Raw genomic sequence first — 20,859 nt, forward strand, 5'->3', positions numbered from 1 at the left:
TCGTCCCCTTCTTCTCTTGCCCTCCACCTTTCCCAGCATTCGGCTCTTCTCCAATGAGTCCTTCCTTCTCATTAGGTGGCCAAAGTATTTGAGTCTCAACTTCAGGATCTGGCCTTCTAAAGAGCAGCCAGGGTTGATCTCCTCCAGGACTGACCGGCTTGATCGCCTTGCAGTCCAAGGGACTCGCAGGAGTCTTCTCCAGCACCGTAGTTCAAAGGCTTCAATTCTTTGGCACTCAGCCTTTCTTATGGTCCAACTTTCACAGCCATACATTGCAACTGGGAAGACCATAGCCTTGACTATACGCACTTTTGCTGACAGGGTGATGTCTCTGCTTTTTAGTGTGCTGTCTAGATTTGCCATGGCTTTCCTCCCAAGGAGCAAGCGTCTTTTAATGAATGAATGAATGAATGCCTTTCTTTAACACACTCTTCCACGTATTTTACGTTGCTTACATGTTCTCTGGTCTACCTCCTCTGGACTGGGAAGCTCTCTTTCCCTGCCAGCAGTTACCAAAGAACATTAATTTTATTGTACTCTTTATTTTTTACCCTCCTTACTTTCTGCACTAGTCTTTCCTTTCCTATTCAGCTGAGATGTCTTTTATGAGAAAACTAGTCTCTGGGCGATTGCACTCTGGCTGTTTAAACCGAGACCCAGAATGATTCATGCTCCCAGCAAAACAGAACAAACGGAGAGTGGAGCTGCAAAAGGCAACACAAAACTGTTCGGCAACGAGGGACTCTCCAGGCTAATAAATACAACAGTTTTCAGGATGGAAAAACCGTTCTTTGCTCCGATTTAAAGTCCGTCGCCTTCCATTTCAATTGGAGATCTCCTAGGTTTGCTACTATTAAGGGGATGAAGGGATTTAAGGGATCGGCCACACGCTAAAACCGTCAAGAACAGATGCCTGGATTTCACTTAATTCTAAAAACGCAGATTGCATGTATGTAGCACACAATAGGCAAATCTTACAAGAGCCCCCAAGATCACGGAAAGGCATCAGAGGGCATCTCCAGTTTGGCTTTGCTTTTAAAGGATGATTTTTTTACAGCCGTCACTATCGGCACCTAGAAATTCCAAAACCTAAAGCATCCCTGACCATCGAGAATTTCATTTAAAAAAGGGTGTTTTGAGTGCTAAGAATTTTGGGAATTGAGGCCCACTCATCCAGAACAATGTTTCTCAATCTTGGTAACTGTTAAGAGGAGACCTGGTGGCGCAGTGGTCAGAATGCAGTACTGCAGACGAATTCACTGCCAGAAGTTCGATCCTGACCGGCTCAAGGTTGACGCAGCCTTCCGTCCTTCCAAGGTCAGTGAAAGAGGACCCAGATTGTTAGGGGGCTGAAGGCTGACTCTGTAAACCGTTTAGAGATGGCTGCAAAGCACTGTGAAGCGGTATATAAGTCTACAGTACGTGCTATTCTTGCCATTCTCTTTAACTCCCAGAATTCCCCTAGCCAACATGGTCACCGCTAAGAATTTGGGAAGTTAAAAGTCCACTCATCTCAAAACAGGGTTTCTCAAGCTTGGCAACTTTTAAGACAGCTGGCTGGGGAGATCTGGGAGTTGAAATCCACCCATCAGAAAGTTGCCAAGGTTGAGAAAGACTGATCTGGAGGATACCCAGGCATATGCGTAAGAATTAAAAGTCTGGTGTCCTCAACAGGGAAAAAAGAAGGCAGTAATTCAGAATTTTCTTACTGCGTAGGATGACTTGCTGGTAATTTCCAGAAGTTTCTGCTTGGCTCTCCTTTCCGAGTCACGGGCTTCTTGCAGATCCTGCTTGAGTTGATCGGCCTCCTTTGCCCTGCAGGCAGTCAAGAAAAAGAAGAATCCGCAGTCAGACCCAGACCAGCGCTGATCCTCCCCAACATGCTTCGTCTCTCCGAAGATTTAAGCAATGCCATGTCCTATCAATGTCATAAAGCAAAACCAGCAAAGGGGAGGATTGTTCTCTCTCTGCTAGCCTGAGCAAAGAGGCTGCAAATAACAAAACAAATCAAATCGGGTTTGGGGGGAAAAGAACTTAACGCTACTCTAAAACAGGACGAGTAACTTCTTCCAGCTCTCGGCTGATACCTTCCGGAGATCTCCAAGAACAGGGCCATTTCTCACCTTCTGAATATCAAACCAAACCTAAGTTTTAATTAAGTCCAGTAAGAAGCTGTTCAAGGCATTCCATTAATCTCAACCAACTCCAGTCTGGGATTTCCAATTCCAGACATCTATCGGACATCTACCGGACACCAGACTGGCTTAGTTCATTTTAAAGGCAAATGAAAAGGATGCTATTTCATATTCCCTCTTTTTTTTTTGAAATGACAAAGCCAAAAACACTGCTGCTCTTAAATCACCTCCCTTGGTGATTTCACAATGGCAAGCATGGCTGCTCCTTACTTTTAAAAGAGATCAGTTTGCGGGTAATTTGGAGACCCCCCCACCCCCACCCCACCCCAATGCCACTCGGAGCCTGTTTCACACTGTTTTGTTTATTTATATAGTTATTCTCTAAGGTGGCTGGCTGGGGAATGCTGGGAATTGAAGTCCAAGTGTCTTCAAGTTGCCGAGGTTGAGAAACGCTACCTTTAAGAGAATACTATATCAATGCTACATGCTGGCTGGGGAATTCTGGCAGTTTGAAGTCCACGTGTGTCTGCTGAGGGTGAGAAAGACTGCTCTAAGGAAAGAGGGGAAGGCAAGTGATGGCTGCCTTCCCTGAAGTTAAACGGATCCGGTATCCCTACGTCAGAAATCAAGCGCAGTTAAATCAAGCAGGCCCAAGCTCCCCCTGAGGTACCACCTTCGTTCGGATTCCTCCGCCATTTTCAGGGCGAGCATCTCGGCCTCCAAGACTTTTTGTTCCATCAGGCGCTTCTCTTCCTCGGTCCGAATCGCCGTGGCCTTGATCCGTTGCATTTCCTGCTCTGCCTCGGCTGCCTTCTGAGCCAGGAGCTTGGCTTCCTCTTCGGTGATCTGAGCTTTTTCGGCCAGCAAGTCTGCCGTCTCTTCTGATCTCATCTGGGCGAGAAGGATGGAGAATTAAGACACCCGTTGACGTCCGAGACGTGGAACGAGAGTTTGGGCAAATGCTCAAGCTGCGGAAGGGGAATGAATGCTAAACCTTTTAAATGCCGATAGCGCTCGACTTACAACAGTTCATTTAGTGACCGAAGTTACAACGGCACTGGGGGGGGAAAAAGGGACTTTTTTTCCCACACTGACGACCGTTGCAGCATCACCACGTCACACGATCAAAATTTGGATGCTTGGCAAGGGACTCGCATTTGTGACGGTTGCCTCAAACAAGCAACTTCGCTAATTAATTCACTAATTATCCTGGATGAAACATCCCTTCCCCAGGAAGCTTCTTGTGTTCTCTCTAGGTAGGCTGTACCTGTAGACGCATCTGAAGGACCTACCAGAGCTTCATTCGCCATGGTGGCCTCTTCTTTCAACTGCAGAAGTCTCCTCTCCAACTCATCCCTTGTCCGCTCGGCCTCTTCTCTCATCTGTTTCTCTCGGGCTAAACGCTGGCGCTCCATCTAGGAAGAAGAGTGACGGGGGAAAAGAAGAATTAAAAACAGCAAATATAGGCAGATCAAATTCCATTTACTACGCCTATGGAAACAGCACCGTTCAGAGGTTTGTCTGGCACAATCAGTTCGAAGGGCAAAGAATGTTCGTAGCTGAAGGGTGGAACGGTGAGGTTCTTGGCGCTCTCCGAGCTTGGTGGGTTTTTTTTCATTTCATTACCAAACGAAGCAACTTCATCACAGCCCTGATGACGTTACCTAGTTTGGTAAGGAAACATCCGCAAGAAAACAATCAAGCTCAGAGATCACCAAGGAGCCCACTTCTATTTCTGTGATCCAGATTTAGACGGTGATTTTTAATAGTTTCACTAAGGAGTTCCGTCGATGAATTGTTGATATAAGGCGTGACATTTTCTGCCTGAATGAAGTCAGAATACCTTAAACCTGTCACAAGTTTTGCTTATGTTCCAACTTTTCCTTCAACTTTCCAGAGATGCTATCAACTTCCTCCTGGTTAAAATAGAGACTTGGATATTCTACCAGCCAGTTCTGAAAATAAACAGTCCTTTAATAAGTTTGTAAATAGACACTGGATAAGGCAACATCTCGATCATGAAAGACAGAGAGACTTAAGGTGCCAATGGGCTAGATAAGGGCACTTCGACTTGGCAACTTTTCTTGCTTCCGCACCAGAAGCTTTTCTCCATAACAACAGCAACTTTTCCTGTTATTTTTTTTTCTTAAAAAGTTAAAATTGCAGGACGTCCAATGCTGAACGTTTCACAAGACAGTGGCCTGCCTTTTCTAAATCACCCAAGAAGACTCACACTATAGGCTGCTAAGAACGAAACGAAAAATGCAAGGATTTCAGAGGCCCTTCTTACTTTGCAACATGGCACAAACAGCTGTCAGTGGCCTGCAAAGGAGCCAGCCACCGCCCTGTTGCCAAATTCATTTGTTCCCAAAGCTTTTGTTCTCCTTCCTATCAACAGAAACAGGCGTCCTTCTTCTGAAAACCGTTTGCCAAGTTCTCGGCGATAATTTGCTCCTCGCGAAATCCACCTTGAGTTCAAGGCAGGCTTGAAAGCATCTTAGGAGTTTGACTCGAGCGTCTTTCCCAGCCTGCCAACTTGACTCAAGGTGAACAATTCTCCTTCCAACCCCCAATCTGCATCGGTTGCCAGGACGAGAGGTTTAGTCTTCCAAGATTTCGGATTCCGGCTGGAGCCCTCCGTCTCTCTCCAGAATGTGTGTGCTGAGCTACGAGTAGTATTGATGTGGTGCCTGGTGGTGTGTGGCTTTTCCACAGCAGGAGCCGAAGAGGATCTCAACCTGGAACTCAGCCCTCCTGGAGGGATCTAGAAGGATGCCAGATGCCTGCTGAGCTTAAGCCCTAAACCCAGATGGCTTGGGGTCCTCACCCTACGGAAACCCAGGAGCGGTGCTTTAATCGAAGACACCTGCAATGTTTAGGGGCCTCTCTTAAGACCCAAGACACTCAGCTGCTGCTTCTCGTGCTCTCTTAGCAGCTTACCCTAAAGGGGCAATCAATATTCTGCGTAGCACCATACAGATTAGCTGTGTGGGCTTCAGCAAAGAGGAAAGCTCGGTAAGGGTGATTCGTGCAATCCAATTTCCAGAGATGCACGCCCTGGATCCCTGCTGCAGGCTGCTCTGTGCTGCATCTGCCAGATGGGATAAAGGAGGCCAAGCCCCGCATTAGCATGCAGGCAGCATGCAGCCGCACCGTTCATTATTGTTTAATTAGGAAAGAGGAGGGCACAGCTCCTCCTCCTAGGGTCCCGTTTTCCCGGTAACCGATTCCCTGCCGCTGCCACCCCACCCACCCTCTCCAAAATCTGGAGAAGAGTAACAGGAAGAGGAGGGCCATTTTACAAAGTGCCCTGTAGCACATCCAGACGGGAGGGATGTGTGAGCAAAGAGCCGGAAAGAGGGAGATCAGAGTTGGGGCAGAGAACATCTCCTTCTCCATTTGGGGTACGCTTGAGTATATGAAAACCATGGGTGCATAAGCACCCCGAAATCCAAGCGCTTGCCCAGTTTTTCACCGTGACCTGTTTCGTTGATTCAACGATCAGCACTTTTTCCAAGGAAAAACCAAGGAAGTCCAGTTGCCTTTCGAAAAAACACCTCTGGGATAACCATGATCTAGACGACCGGGAATCTCCACCGGCGTTCCATCACATCGTGTGTGGACTTCAACTCCCAGGATTCCTCACTGACCACGTGTCAGGCCCAAATCGAGAAAGGCCCACGAGGATTCTTCCAAGCCGAGTTCTTGGTTACAAATAAAGGCGAATGTAAGGTGTCCCAGGAGAACATTGCAAGATCCAACCTGGATCGGTCAGTGGGACCAGAGGCTTGGTCTTCCAAGCTTTTGGACTCATGCCATCCTCAGGGAAATTGTCTCTAGCAGGCTGGCTCTCTTCACACACTCTGCTAGAGAGAAGTTGTCAAAAGTCTGACCGGCGAACCCCGTGGAAGGATCCGGCGAGGCAATTAAATCCCCCAAGCTAAAACTTTATTGGATACACTGTCTCGGAACTGAAGAAACAAAACCGGCTCCGGTTTTGTGAATGCAGACCTCGTTGGTCTGAACCGGTAAGATTCTCACCTGTTTCCTGGCTTTCTCTTCTCTGGCCTGGGCTTTCATCTGCTGGACTTCGAGGGAATCGGCCTTCCGCCTCCTCATGAACAAGTCATGGTTGCCGATGCAGAGCTGCAGGATCTGTTGTGGCCAAGAAGAGAGGAAGCAAACGCCGGCTAAGTCCTTGTGAACCCCAGGCCATGTGTGAACAATGCCTTTTTTTTAACCCATCCCAGGCAGCTGGATGACAATGGATGTGTCCCAAGACTTGCAAGAGCAAACAGGTAAAGATCGAGAGCTCTTACGATCTGTCCCTTAACGGGGCTGGAGACAACTGAATCAAACTGGAGTTCAGTGCCGCAAAAATTGGATAAGAGGGAAATGCAGACTGCAACGTTCTGAGAAGGGACTGTTCCAGGGAATGGCAGAAGGCTGGTTTAAAAATGCTCTTCAGAAATAAATGGAGGATATTCTCGTCTTCCCTGCAACGTCCCATTACCAGAAGGCTACGGCTTCCAATCCCCGATGGCTAGGTAAGTGATGGGTTCAGTCTCCCCTTAGGAAGCTCCGCAGAGGAGAGACTAAAAATGAGTCTTTTCCGGATAGATACAGGTGGTCCTCGACTTACGACCGCAACTGAGCCCAACAGTTCTGTTGCTAAGCAAGACAGTTGTTAGGTGAATTGTGCCCCATTTTACGAGCTTTCAGGCCACGGCTGTTAAGTAAATCACTGCACTTGTTAAGTCAGCAACGCGGTTGTTCAAGTCAATCTGGCTTCCCCGTTGACTTTGCTTGTCAGGTCGCAAAAGGGGATCACGTGACCCCGGGACGCTGCAACCGTCATAAATACGAGTCAGTTGCCAAGCGTCTGGATTCTGATCACGCGACCATTGGGGATGCTGCAACCTGTGAAAAATGGTCATGTGTCGTTTTGTTTTTTTTACAGGGCCATTGTAACTCTCTGAACCGTCACTAAACGAACAGTTGTAAGTCGAGGACTATCTGCATGTATCCCTATTTAAGGCTGAACAAAATTTGGGATTTTTTATTTTATTTTTTATACATAGAATTCGTGTGCTCAATGTTCAGGTCCTTTTTACCACTGGGAGGGAGGAAGCATCAATTTTTGGAGATTTTTCTCAACATGCAGATATAGTTAAAGAAGACTTCCCAGACCTACCCCCCTTTTTTTTCCCCCAGACCTAATCCTAGATTCTTTTTCCTGAATTGTTAAGTTTCCCCCTTTTCAGGCTAAATTTAGAATTCACTCAGCTGAGGAGCGCCACCGAATTCCCCAAGCTGGGTTTCCGCTGGCAAGAGAGACAGGAGGATGGATTTAAGATTGTGTTCTGAAAAAAGCCTCCAGCTCCAGCCACCGTGATGCAAACTGCACAGACCGAGAAAAAGAAAAAAAGAAAAAGAAAAGAGGGCAAAACTAGCCACCTCTGCTGAGATGGGTCAAGGCCTCTTGCAAAGCCCTCAATCCGTCAACAGGCCAGGCGCTGCAAAAACTTGAGCTTAAAAAAAAGGCACCAGGCTTCAAAGAAAAGTTCACCGGTGGGACTCTCAACCACGCTAACTAGATGCAGCCGGGAGCCAAGAGCGGGCGAAAATAAAAGCAGGAATCTTTCATCCAAAAGGCATGTCGTTTCCCCAGCCTCTCCGAAGAGGCCAATTTCGGAAAGGATTCTCAAACAAAGCCCTGCTGCTTGAACCAAGGGAGAATTGATTTCTCCTCAAGTTGGCCTTTCGCTCAAGATTTAGAGCCGCTTAACAAAATCCAAACAGACCCTGTCCTGTCCTCTCCTCAAATCCGTCAGAAAAACAATATCCCTCGCAACGGAGGCGTGCAAAGCAGAGGCTGACCAATCGCGAGACTCGCTCCTTGCTTATTAAGGTAATTGCCAGTGCCCTGTCATCCTGGCGGTTTATACGAGGACCACGGAAAGCCAAGAATCCCATGGGGAACCTGACAGCTTTTACCGGAAGCCGACAGGGAAAACAAGATATGGGCGGGGTGGTCTGTTATGAACATACAGCACAGAGAGAGCTGGAAGGGACCTTGGAGGTCTTCTAGTCCAACCCCTTGCTCGAGGCAGGAGACCTTATGACATTTCAGACAGGTGGGTGTCCAGTCTCTTCTCGAAAGCCTCCAGGGATGGAGCACCCACAAACTTCTAGAGCAAGGGGTCTTCAAACTTGGCCCTTTGATGACTTGTGGACGTCAACGCCCAGAATTCCTCAGCCAGCGTGCCCGGCTGAAGAATTCTGGGAGTTGACATCCACAAGTCATGAAAGGGCCAAGTTTGAAGACCCTTGCCTTATACCATCCCGGTCAAATGGTGAGCGTTGGGCACGGCTGGCTGAGGGATTCTGGGCGTTGAAGTCCACAAGTCTTACAAGTTGTCAAGTTTCGGAGAGCCCTGAGTTGGAATATGAGAAAAAATAAATAAATCTCATCTTGGGTGGGTGGGTGGGCTGTGTTGTTGAGTGTTGGCTGTGGCTTGTCAGATAGCTGCAAACCTCTGGATACTACCTTAGCTTTACCTCTTTGCATCTGCAGCGTGCAAGCATGTCCCGGTGAAGAAAAGAGAAAATGGGTCCCTTTCTCTGCTCGGAAGAAATTGCTCCCATGTAACAATGACACGGTACCTACCAGTTTATTCACCCGGAGCTTGGAGGAGTTGAATTTGAAAACGTCGATCTTTTTATCCAGAGGCTTTATTGTAAACTGGATGGGAAACAAAAGCAGCTTTGGGTACATTTTTTTTTTAAAGACACAAGAGAAAAAAAGAGCTGATGGTTAACCAAGGCATGAGGATTAGACAGAAGATGGGAACCTGCTTTACCTCCAGTTAAATCAGGGATTCGTCTGGCTGAGAATTTCCAACTGGGACTAACTTTCCCGGACCTCAAACAGGAAACGTATCCCCCCCATTCCTTCCAAAATATTGGCACTGGTCCAGAACAATCAGCCTGAATTGTCTTTATTTTTCTTCCCCCTGGCCACACTACTAAAATTTAGTACCGGCAAATGCTGAAATGTAGGGGGAGGCCATTTCCTACCATGACGATGCTGGAAACTCAGAAATGGAAGCAAAGGCCCGACAAGGGAATTCATTTAGTTGAAGAAACCAACAACAATGGAAAAAAACATCCTTACTTTATCTCTCTTACTTGAGAATCTCTCTGTGTGTGTGTCTCTTTCTCTCCCTCTTTGTTTTTCTCTCTCTGTCTTTCTCTGTCTTTCTCTCTCTCTCTCCTTCCCCTCCCTCTGTCTTATTCTCTTTCTTTCTCTCCTCTTTCTTTCTCTCCTCTCTCTCTCTCTCTCTCTCTCTCTCTCTCTCTCTCACACACACACACACACACACACACACACACACACACAAATCCCTGTCCCACTGACAAAGGTTTTGTTGGGAGAAAAAGGAAATGCTCTAATTGTTGGCACTTAGAGAAAAGATCAGCATGGTTCTTCTTCAAGCGAAAAAAGAAGACGTGATGTTCGCTTTGTCATTTAGCTGACAGTTAGAGAATGAAATGCTGTTTTTGATTCTGGCTCCCATGAGGGGGTGGGAAAAAACCCCCAACCCCAAAATTAATCCCACATCTTGAATTTTCTGCCAACAATGGGCAGAGAAAAGACATTTCAATTCCAGGCAAACCTTCAGGAATTCCTGTACTAGATTAAACACCTCCCTATGCGTTCTTAAGGCTGCATCCCATCATGTCAGATCTGCCTTGTGGTCACCTCGCTGCAAGCCTTCGTTGCCATGATCAAAGGTGACAGCTTGAAAGATGGGCCTGTTAAGAGCCGAGGGAGAGATTTTCAGCTTTCTAATGCTGCAGGGTTGGGGATTCTGACATTAAGAAGACCCAGGTCTGACTGGCTTCCTTTTAGTCTGCAGAATTACGGAAGGTTGCTAAACGGGTATTATACAGGTAGGCCTTGGCTTAAGACGACAACTGAGCGCAACTTTTCTGTTGTTAAGTGAGACATTCGATAAGTGAATTTTTACGACCTGTCCTGCTAGAGTTGTTAAGCGAACCACACTGCACTTGTTCCTTCAGTCCCACGGTCGTTAAGTGGATCTGGCTTCCCTACTGAGGTTGCTTGTCAGAAGGTCGCAAAAGGGGATCACGTGACCCCGGGACACCGCAATAGTCGTATGAACGAGTCAATTGGCTCAGTGGCCCTGCGATGCACTGAATCTCTGCAGTGATTTTTGCTTCGCAACCGTGGCAAAGGAGGTCATAAAAATGGGGCTTGACTCCCTTTGCAACCCCCTTGCTTAGGCGGTGGAAATTCTGGTCCAAATTGTGGTTGTTAAGTCGAGGACTGCCTGCATTACAGGGAGATGCAAGGATGTCTTTAAAAGAAACATTACCAGTTCGGGGCTTAAGCATTCGGCAGGATAAACGCTCCAAACTGGGACTTTTTTTGGCCAGCACTAGTCACAATCCTCTTTATCCTTTTGCCATTGCGAACGAAACAAGTGCTCAATGCGTGCTTCTGCCTGTCTTAAAAGGGTCATCGATTACACACACGCACACCCAGTACATGAAGGCTGCTATTCTTATTCCAAATTTGACACCTCTGGATTTTAAATGCAGCACTCAGAAATTTCACTGAAGTGCTGCTGGAGAGCCAGGACTCCAGTTGTGCCGTCATACATAAAACTCAGTAGAAAGGGCAATTAGAAACCAGAGGAGATTTGGGAAAGTGAGGTCAACTTAATTTAAGCACAGGCAGGAAACGTTCCCAATTCAAAATGGGAAGCCAAAGACTTATTGAAATACAGACAGAGGGAGGGGGGGAAAATTCACACCGATCCAAAATCGAGACGGCCTCCGGAAGAAAGAGCTTCGGAACTTCCTTTATCCACTTTTAAGTTCCAGCTTAACTTTTTTTCCCCCACCCAAGACGCCCTCCCTCCGCCGAAGTGGGATTTCAGCCTAACGTTAACTACTGTGGAGATTTCTAAGAGATGAAATCCAGGTACAGGTTAGACCTTAACTTACAGCCATTCATTGAGCAACCCGTTCAGTTAGGGCAGTGCTAAAAAAAAAAGCGACTTTACGACCAGTCCCCACACTTATGACCATCGCAGCATCCCTGAGTCACATTGACCAAAATTTGGGTGCTTGGCAGCCTGCTCACATTTACAACGGTTGCGGCATCTGTGGTTATGTGATTGCTATTTGCAACTTTTCCAGCAGCTTTCTGATAATAAACCAAGTTATTGGAGGAAGCCAGATTCGCTTAACAAGCGCACCAAAAAAATGGCCATAAAATCAGGGATGGTTGCTTGAACGACTCCGCTCTTAACGACTGCACCACTCAGCAACTAGTCCTGATCGTGCCCTTGAACTGAGAAACACCTGCATTATTTGTGGTCTCAACGGCACCAACGCTAGAGGAGGTTCCCCATAAATTTTAACCAGGCAGGTCTTCAAACCACGACCTAACTTCATTGTCGCTTTCTCCCGTGTTTATACCTACCTCTTTATCGCTGTAAGAGACATTGCGAATCTCATTCCAAGGAAAGGAGATTTTGGGGGTTAACCTGTTCTCTGGATCATATATGTGGAGGCCCAACGCATCGACTCCTAGAAGCAGCTCTGTCCCCTTTTTGTTCTAAAAGGAGAGCGGGGGGGGGGAAAGGGATGGGGAGACTTAATTTCACTTGAAGCCGTGCAGCAAATCAGGCACCACCTTGGCCCGGAGGTTCTGCTGCATTAACCTGGTTAAAAGGAGGAGGGGGAGGGGAGGGGGAGGGAGAGAGAGAGAGTGGAACTTCCCAACTCTGTGTGGACCGCAGTGCCAGTGACTCATTTGTTCCCCTTCAGAAATCTCCTTTTGGCCCCTTGCAGGTGAAGCTAAACGGAAAAGCCACGGATGGCAAAGTGGACCGGCGTTCAGCCTGAATGCTCCGGTCCCCTGTAAACTACCCAAAGTAACCGCCAAGTAACTCACACGGTGTATTTCTAGACGTACTCACCCGGATGGCAAAGTAATTCACGCCGTACATCTCTAGGTCCTGAGCTATTTTCAAGTACTCCATCTCTGCTTCATCCCTGTGAAGGGAGAGGGTGTGCGAGAAGGAAGTTTTTCAGGGTGGCAAACTTTTACTCACGGAAGACAAAGCATCTGGCAGGCGCTCAAGAACACAAATCAAACCCGCTTCGGAGGCGCAGCAGATTCCCATCATCTCTCCGAAGATGGAGACGTTCGTTTTCCAGCCAAGGTGACAAAAGCTTTGTGGCAAAAGTCCAAGCTGCAGCATTTACCAAGGGCCCAACGTCTCAAAGCGAAAAATAACTAATCCCCGCCCCAGATAGCTTCCAATCTCCGTCATCCTTCAACTCCCAAGTCCAATTCATGGAAGCCTCTCCTGAGAGGGATCGGCGAGAGCTAACGACCCAAACAGGGCGAATTAAGAAGTTCTGAAAAACTGCATACAGGCAGTCCTCAACGCGCGACCAACACTGAGCCCAAAATTTTCTGTCGTTAAGCGAGACAGCTGTTAAGTGAGCTTGGGCCTGCTGCACGACCTTTCTTGCCGCAGCTGCAAAGTCAACCGCTGCAGTCAGATTGTAATAAGGGTTGTTGTTTTTTTTAAGGGAACCTGGCTTCCCCCTTGAACTTGGCTTGTCAGAAGGAGGATCGCCTGGCCCTGGGACACTGGAGCCGTCACAATGACGAGTCAGTGGCCAAACATCTAAAATTTGGTCACGTGACCCTTGGGATGCTGCAACGGTCATGTCCAAAATAGCTGTAAGTCTTTTTTTCCCCCCGACTGTAACTTTGAACTGTCACTAGGCGAACGGTCATAAGTTGAGGACTACCTGTGTTTACTTTGTCCCTTTTAAGTCACTCACCTGGCTCGCCCTCGATGTTGGCCATACCAGGCTGTGATTCTTTCTTCCCACATTTCTGGAGTCATCTGGTAGAGATTTATCACCTAGGATAAAAAAAAAGGACCTCAACTCAGCCCGAACTTGCCTGGCTGTGAGTTTTGTCTCAAGTGATCCAGTCTCATAATCAAAGTGTTCCTCAACCTTTGGCAACTTTAAGGCACGTGGATTTCAACTCCCAGAATTCTGGGAGTTGAAGCCCACGTGCCCTGAAGTTGCCAAGGCTGAGAAACACCGTCATAATCAAAGCCGGATGAAGTTTGGAATTCAACCTCCAGAATCAGAAGAGAGCTGGAAGGGGCCTTGGAGGTCTTCTAGTCCAACCCCTGCTCTATACTATTCCAGACAGGTGACTGTCCAGACTCTTCTTAATGGAGCACCCACAACTTCTGGAGGCAAGCCGTTCCACTGGTTAATGGTTCTCACTGTCAGGAAGTTTCTCCTTGATTCCAGGCTGCTTCTCTTCTTGGTTAGTTTCCATCCACTGTTTCCTGTCTTGCCTTCTGGGGCTTTGGAAAATAAAGCATGTGGCTTTATTTATAAAATAAACAAATAAAGATGGGGGCATCGCTGAGTGAGCCACACTCAGCGATGTCCCCATCTTTCGGTTTGGTCACTAAGCCGCCCAATTCGTTATGTGTGGGCCTTCGGACTCAGCATTTTGCATATTCCCTCCGCCCCGAACAGACTGGCTGAGCATCAGAAACAGTTGTGGGAGCAGCTGCCGTTTACTTAAGTGCAATTGTCAGCCCAGAGGTTCAGCTTCATAAACAGAAAATAAGCTTTGAGACAAGGAGGACTCCCTGTTTTCGCATCCACCCCGAAGATCTCGTAAAGCAGAGAATCAGCTGAAAGGGACATTAAAGTGGCAAGAAGAAAAAGAACGACGAGGAAAAGGGGAGCCCGCCAAGGGCCAAGAAGGTGCACGTCAGCCCAACGGATTTTGCAATGAACTTAGGAACTTAGGTTCCGGATGGGAATTCTGCTCTGAGCTTCACTTGGGAAAGACGGTGTCAACCACATCCTGCGTTTTTCCCCCACCGTGGCAGACCCCTCCCGCTAGTCTCAGCTGAGCTGAGTGAGTGAGGTCCATCACGCTTACCCGTTTCGGAAGCAACTCCTCTTGAGCCAAGAAACCACGCTTGTGAACGCTGGGATCGTAGTCCCCATACTGCAAAGACAAGAGGGATTTGTGGAGTTAGAACGATTGTGAGAATATGTGGACAGGCCCCAAAGAGCCTAGGTAGCTGCAGGATCCTTTGTTAGGGAAGGCAAAGTTGTACCCTAGCAAAATATCCAAAGGGATCCCCAAACAGCAGAGAAAACGCGATTCTCCCATCTCCTGCTGACATTATATTGTTTTCTCTGCTTTATGATACCGGAGCCTCCATTCCACTTAACTTTGCCATCTCATTCAACTCCCAGAATTCTTCAGCCAGCATGGCTAGCTGGATAACCCCTGGCATAGCCCTTCCTGCAAACTCTGAACAGGACAGGGTCAATGAGCTCCTTCTTCATCCTGCTACAAAACTGAGGGCATTCCACCTTTCCACAATTAAGATTCTGTTTTCAAGAAGCCGGCCACTGAAAGGGATCGTGTGCGTGGATTCGTGTTTTTTTTTTAGCAAATGGACAAAAGCAGAGGGGCTAATGTTGTATTCGGCTCCTACCCTAATTAAAATTGAAGAAGAAAGGTGGTGTTGGGGGATGGAGGGGACTGCATTCAGTGGCTCACGAATGAATTCGGCATGCAAAATATCTATTATGTAACTGATTCTACTGGGCATTGGGAGAGAGAAGGAGGAGGGGTGGGGGGGGGAGAGAGAGAGAGACAGAGAGCAAATCCCATCCTTTGAAATTCCCATTGAGCCTCCGCTGGTTCCAGCTCTGAAGCTTTCCTGGGGTAACCCTTAAATCTTTGGAAGTAAATAAAACAGAAGTAGAGCAGTTCACGTCAAAGCAATATTGATGGGCAGCTCTGCAGAAGTGGAGCACCAAAGAAAAAAATGGCCCGGTAATGATCCAACTTCTTCTTTTCTTATGGAAAGGACAAGACTTGGAAAATTGATGGGATCTGCAGAAGAAAACAAACACCTAAGACCCTTACTAACGCAAAAAGACAATCATGGCTGGATTCAGTAGGATGAAAAAAGGTGCAAAGGAGGAGAAGAAAAAAAAAAGGAATGGCTACTCTGCTAAGAACAACCCACCCTGCCTCCCACCCCACCTTTTGTATCCAGAGGCACAAGCTGTGCTGTAGCACAGTAGATCTCAAACAGGAGGTCCATCTACATAGAATTACTCCTTCGGCAAGTCTGCTGGTTCCTAAAATCAATCTGCTGAGATGGTTTGGTGTAGTGCTTAAAGGCTAGAAACCAGGAGATGGTGAGTTCTAGTCTCATCTTAGGCATGAAAGCCAGCTGGGTGACTTCAGGCCAATCGCCAGGAGACGGTGAGTTCTAGTTCCGCCTTAGGCATAGCAGCCGGGCTGGGTGACTTTGTGTCAATCACCAGGAGACAGTGAGTTCTAGTCCCGCCTTAGCCATGGAAGCCAGCCGCATGACTTTGGGCCAAACACTAGGAGACTGTGAGTTCTAGTCTTGCCTTCTGCATGAAAGCCAGGTGGGTGGCTTAGGGCCAATCATCAAGCGACAGTGAGTTCTAGTCTTGCCTTAGGCAAGAAAGCTTGCTGGGTGACTTTGGGCCAATCGCCAGGAGATGGTGAGTTCTAGCCCCACCTTAGGCATGACACTTAACTGGCTGCAGCAATTCAGAATCTTCTTACTACCAGTGGGTAGGGTGACTTGCTAGTCATTTCCAAAAGTTTCTGCTTGTCTCTCCGTTCGGAGTCGCAGGCTTCTTGCAGCTCAGTTCTGGGAGCTGAAGTCTAGGCGTCTTCAAAGTTGCTAAGGCTGAGAAACACCGTTCTACTCTGCCTCAGAGGTGCTTTTCCCAAAAGGCAGCTGGACTTTGCTTTCTTTTCCCTTGCAGACATTTCGCTTCTCGTCCGAGAAGCTTCGTCCGTTCTGACTGACCCACCGTCCAGTCAGAACCAAAGAAGCTTCCGGGAGGAGAAGCGAAACGTCTTCAAGGAAACACGAAGAAGAGTCCAGTTGCCTTTGGGGGGAAGCGGCTGCGAAGAACGACCATGCCCTGGATGAAGGAGAATCTCCGTAGACACCGTTCCGCTCTTTTCCTCCAGAGTCAGATCCAGCAGCCTACGTCTCCTGCCGAGCCTGACCACAGAGAGGACTTAACGTTGGTTGCCGTCTCGGTTCCAACAGGAAGCGTTAAGAAATAAGCCCCCACCCCACCCCTCCGGGCCCCTTTTACAGCTTCGGAGGGGAACCCTCCATCTTTCCATGTGGTGGGATCTACTGAATGAACTTGATGGCTGTGTGAAGGACTTTCACTGAAGCCAAGATTGAGCCGGGCAAGCGGAAACATTTCAGACACAGGGCCTGTCTGGCTGCCAAAAGCTCTTTTACCTAAATTGGGTTACAAAGTAGTACCCAATCATTATTCATGTGAGTTCATACAATCCATCGTCAAAGACCAATACCCTTCAGATAGCCAAAGAAGCAATCACTTTGCATATTAAGCATTCAGGCCATCACGCACGCACACGCACACCCACCCACCCACCCACACACACACACACACACACACACACCACCGTTCGAATGGAACAGGATGGCGATATCTGGATTTTAGCTGTCTAAAGCAAGCCGCAACACCCTGCAGTCACCCACGTACCAAAAGCCAAAATGAAAGCTGGATTTCATGCACAAGGTGGAACTAGAACTCCCAAACTCCTGGTGATTGGTCCAACATCACCCAGCCGGATTTCATGTCTAAAGCAGGATTAAAACTCATTGTCTCCTGGTGACTGGCCCAATGTCACCCAGCCAGCTTTCATGCATAAGGTGGGACTAGAACTCACCATCTCCTGGTGACTGGCCTAAAGTCACCTAGCCTTTATGCCTAAGCCAGGACTAGAACTCATCATCTGTAGCTTTTCTAGCCTGGTGTCTTAACCATTAGACCAAACTGGCTTTCGGCTCACCAAGATTAAAAGAGATTTTCCAAATGAATTGGGCTTCAGGTTCAAAAAGTTGGACGAAGAGACAAAGCGGAACATGAATATTTTTTCAAGAGATGCTGGGTTGAAAAACCAGCTAACTTGCAAGGAGGGGAAGAAGAAAAAAACACCACGCAAAATTTTTCAATTAAATTACCTTTTTTTCAAGCACCAGGGAAACGGTTCTTCTCGAAAGAACACTGATTCATATTTATGTTTATACTTGTCGATTATCATCCTGTCACCCAGACATCTGTTTGTTCTTGTACCAACCAAAATTGTTTCCATTTGTATTCGAGACACCACGGTGTGTATTAAGATTTTAGAAACAACAAATAAAGAATAGACAGATTTTGCCAGAGCTGAGAAACTAGCGAATCGAAGAGCCTGTGACGGATTTTTTTTATTTATTTTTTATTTTATTTTAATTCCATTTATATCCCGCCCTTCTCCGAAGACTCAGGGCGGCTTACAAGCTTAGCAGTAGCCTTCATTCTATGTATATGCCTGCTTATTAGGGCTTTCACACACACCCCAAGCGGCATTATTACAAAGTCAGCTTAATTGCCCCCAACAATCTGGATTCACTTTGGAAGTTGACTAAGACGGCACTAGAAGTCCCAGTCTCCCACATTCTAGCCTGATGCCTTAACCGCTCGAACCAAACTGGCTCTCACATTGATTTGTTTTATTCTGTTAGTTACTGGTTGCTTGGCAGCGAGATGGGCGGGCATACAAATTTAATAAATATTTAAATGAACGTCTAACCCTCCCTTCTTCTTGCCAGCAAACCAAAATGCCGGACTAAGACGGGCCTTAGCCTGGAACCAGTTCTCACGTCCTCTGTACGTTTCGTAAAAGACGTGGGCAAAATGAACAAAGGGAGGGAAGGGAGAAAGAGGCTCTTATGTAACTCTAACACTATTCTGCACTCAGAAATAATCACTTCGGAGTACGACAGGGAGCAGCAACGGAAAGTCTGCCCCCCCCCAAAGTGGCTTTTTGCCAATTGAAGTCGCTACACACACACACACACACACACACCTGTCTCGCTCAAGGACATGATGTGCAGGGAGCACAAAAGCACAAGACAAATGCTCCTCCATGTGGATTAATAGCAGGTCACCCAATCGGGTGGGCGGGGGTGGCAATGCAATATCCTCTGTAAACCTTTATTAAGGGATTCATCCGTCCTCACTAGCCGTTTCCACTCAACCCAACGCTGTGATTTTAACAGGAAAACCAGAGGTGCATTAGCCAGCCTGCGTAAACAGCAAAAAAAAAAAAAAAGGGACACCGGCTCATTAACAATGATCATTTATCAATATTTGTGCCTCGACCGTCAAGCGGCCTGGGCTGGTGTTTGTTCCACGGATGGAGGAGGAGATAATGGAGGAAGCCCTTCTGAAAATGAAGAAGAACATCTGCCCACAAAGTCACCACCTCTGACTCTGAAAGGACCGCTGAAAGATGTAGACCACTCTCAACGGAGGGGGGGGGGGGAGGAAGACGACACCACCTATGTCCTGGTGGTGATGCCACACGATCTATGGAGCTTCTCCGTCATGCAGGCCACGGTTGTCCCAAAGGTGCTTTTTCAAAAGGCAACTGGACTTCCTTGGTTGCTTTTTTTTATTTCCCTTGAAGACATTTCGCTTCTCATCTAAGGAGCTTCTTCCGTTCTGACTGGACAGTGGAGAACGGAAGGATTTAGGACATAGGGGAACCAACCCATCAGGACGAGATTCAGCAGTCCAACTGCATTTGAAAGATAAAGGCCACTCTTTGGAAGAGGGGACCGCTGGTTTGAAAGAGGGGTCAAGGAGGCAATCAATTCTGAATCAGAATAGAGCTGGGAGGGACCTTGGAGGTCTTCTAGTCCAGCCCCCTGCTCAAGCAGGAGACCCTATACCATTTGAGACAAGTGGCTGTCCAGTCTCTTCTTAAAAACCTCCAGTGATGGAGCACCCACAACGTCTGGAGGCAAGCCGTTCCACTGGTTAATTGTTCTCACTGTCAGCAACTTTCTCCTTATTTCCAGGTTGTTTCTCTCCTTGATAAGTGTCCATCCATTGCTTCTACATTATAATTGTATTATTCTATTATAAATAATGAACCAGGCCTTACCTTGGCTTGCACGGCGTAGGATGCTAGAAGGACAGATGCCTCTGGAGGACAATAGATCTTCTCATCCAAAATCTGTTTCTTCACCTGAACGAGGCAACAATGAAATGCAAGCTGGTGAGGAACTGAGCAGGTGGCCTCATGCCGCTTCAAAGCAGCTTCCAACCAGCCAGTTAATTATCAATTATCATTCTTAAGCTGCCACCCTGAATGTACACATGTTGCTAAGCCTCGCTGAACACTGAGGGATTCATGCTGGGGGTAAACACCCAATTTCATTCTTTTAGAAATACAAGCTGCAGACCCAGAATGCAACAGGAATGTTTTGGGAGAACATTCGAGTTCTCCCAAATGAGAACTTCCAAAGAAGTTTCACAGCTAGGTTAAAACAGCATAAAACATGAGCAGATACAACGTGCCTCATCAGAAACAAAATCTTCATCCAAGCACCCTTGGAAAAGCAAGATTTTTAAGAGATGCTAAGACAAAGCAAGTTGTGTTTGGTGTTCCCCATGCAAATCCATTCTACCTTTATTTCACTATTCTTTTAACCACCTCTGCTCAGACACGGCTTAACATGATCATCAATCTCATTTTATTCTCTCCGCCACAAATAGGGAACAGATTTTTTTTTCCTTCCCGCAACAGGGTTTGAAGCCTGATCTGCTCTAGTTTCTAATACATATGTAAATTAAAGATTTAATATATTCTTAAGAGCTCTTTAGAAATGCATAGCCTACGTCTGGGAAAGGAAAAAAACAAGCTTGTTTTGGCTGGGTCTGTTCTTTTTTTTTAAAAGTATTTTAATTGTTTTTTTTAATACCAGAGAGCATTTGCAATATCCTGGCAGGAACACAGCGACTTAAGGAACTGGGGCCAGAATGTCAGTGATTTTGTTCTAAGCCCCAATTAAGCTTGGATTGTATTTATTTTTTAGACCTCAGATAACACTGAGGCAGTGTTATATGCCACTTATTAACCCAAGATGTTTGTGGATACATAAGGATTCCCTTGCAAAAGTCGATTTTTTTCCAGATGATGGATCACGTACACTGTACAAATATAAAAGTTTCCATCCGTTGCTTCTTGTCCTGCCTTCAGGTGCTTTGGAGAATAGCTTGACCCCCCTCTTCTTTGTGGCAGCCCCTCAAATATTGGAACACTGCTATCGTGTCACCCCTCCTCCTCTTCTCTAGACATACCCAGTTCCTGCAACCGTCCATGTTTTATCCTCCCCTAATCATCTCTGTTGCTCTTCTCTGCACTCTTTCTAGAGTCTCAACATCTTTTTTATATCATGGCGACCAAAACTGTATGCAGTATTTCAAGTTTGGTCTTACCAAGGCGTTACAGAGTGGTATTAACACTTCACGTGATCTTGATTCTATCCCTCTATTAATGCAGCCTAGGACTGTATTGGCTTTTTGGCAGCTGCCGCACACAGATGGCTCATATTTAAGGGATTGTCCACTAGGACTCCAAGATCCCTCCCACAGTTATTACTGTTGAGCCAGGTGCCCCCTATTCTACCACTTGTGCATTTGGTTTTTCTTGCCTAAATGTAAACCTTATTTTCAGTGCAATCAA

General features: G+C 47.0%; 1 protein-coding gene across 7 annotated transcripts in view; it reads right to left on the reverse strand.

Annotated features, from left to right (window-relative positions):
- The window catches only part of NF2 (NF2, moesin-ezrin-radixin like (MERLIN) tumor suppressor), a 57,485-nt gene that overhangs the window by 19,918 nt on the left and 16,708 nt on the right, over positions 1 to 20,859 (reverse strand). For all 7 annotated transcript variants that reach the window (XM_081338993.1, XM_081338989.1, XM_081338992.1 and 4 more), the window contains exons 4-13: positions 19,276 to 19,359; positions 14,170 to 14,238; positions 13,032 to 13,114; positions 12,152 to 12,227; positions 11,653 to 11,787; positions 8,806 to 8,880; positions 6,177 to 6,290; positions 3,428 to 3,550; positions 2,809 to 3,026; positions 1,710 to 1,815 (exon numbers count right to left, since the gene is read on the reverse strand). In XM_081338993.1, coding sequence (XP_081195119.1) covers positions 1,710 to 1,815; positions 2,809 to 3,026; positions 3,428 to 3,550; positions 6,177 to 6,290; positions 8,806 to 8,880; positions 11,653 to 11,787; positions 12,152 to 12,227; positions 13,032 to 13,114; positions 14,170 to 14,238; positions 19,276 to 19,359 — 1,083 coding nt within the window. The remainder of the gene's footprint in view (positions 1 to 1,709; positions 1,816 to 2,808; positions 3,027 to 3,427; positions 3,551 to 6,176; positions 6,291 to 8,805; positions 8,881 to 11,652; positions 11,788 to 12,151; positions 12,228 to 13,031; positions 13,115 to 14,169; positions 14,239 to 19,275; positions 19,360 to 20,859) is intronic.

Source organism: Vipera berus (genome assembly GCF_964194415.1).
Source record: "Vipera berus genome assembly, chromosome: 14".
Lineage (NCBI taxonomy): Eukaryota > Metazoa > Chordata > Lepidosauria > Squamata > Viperidae > Vipera > Vipera berus.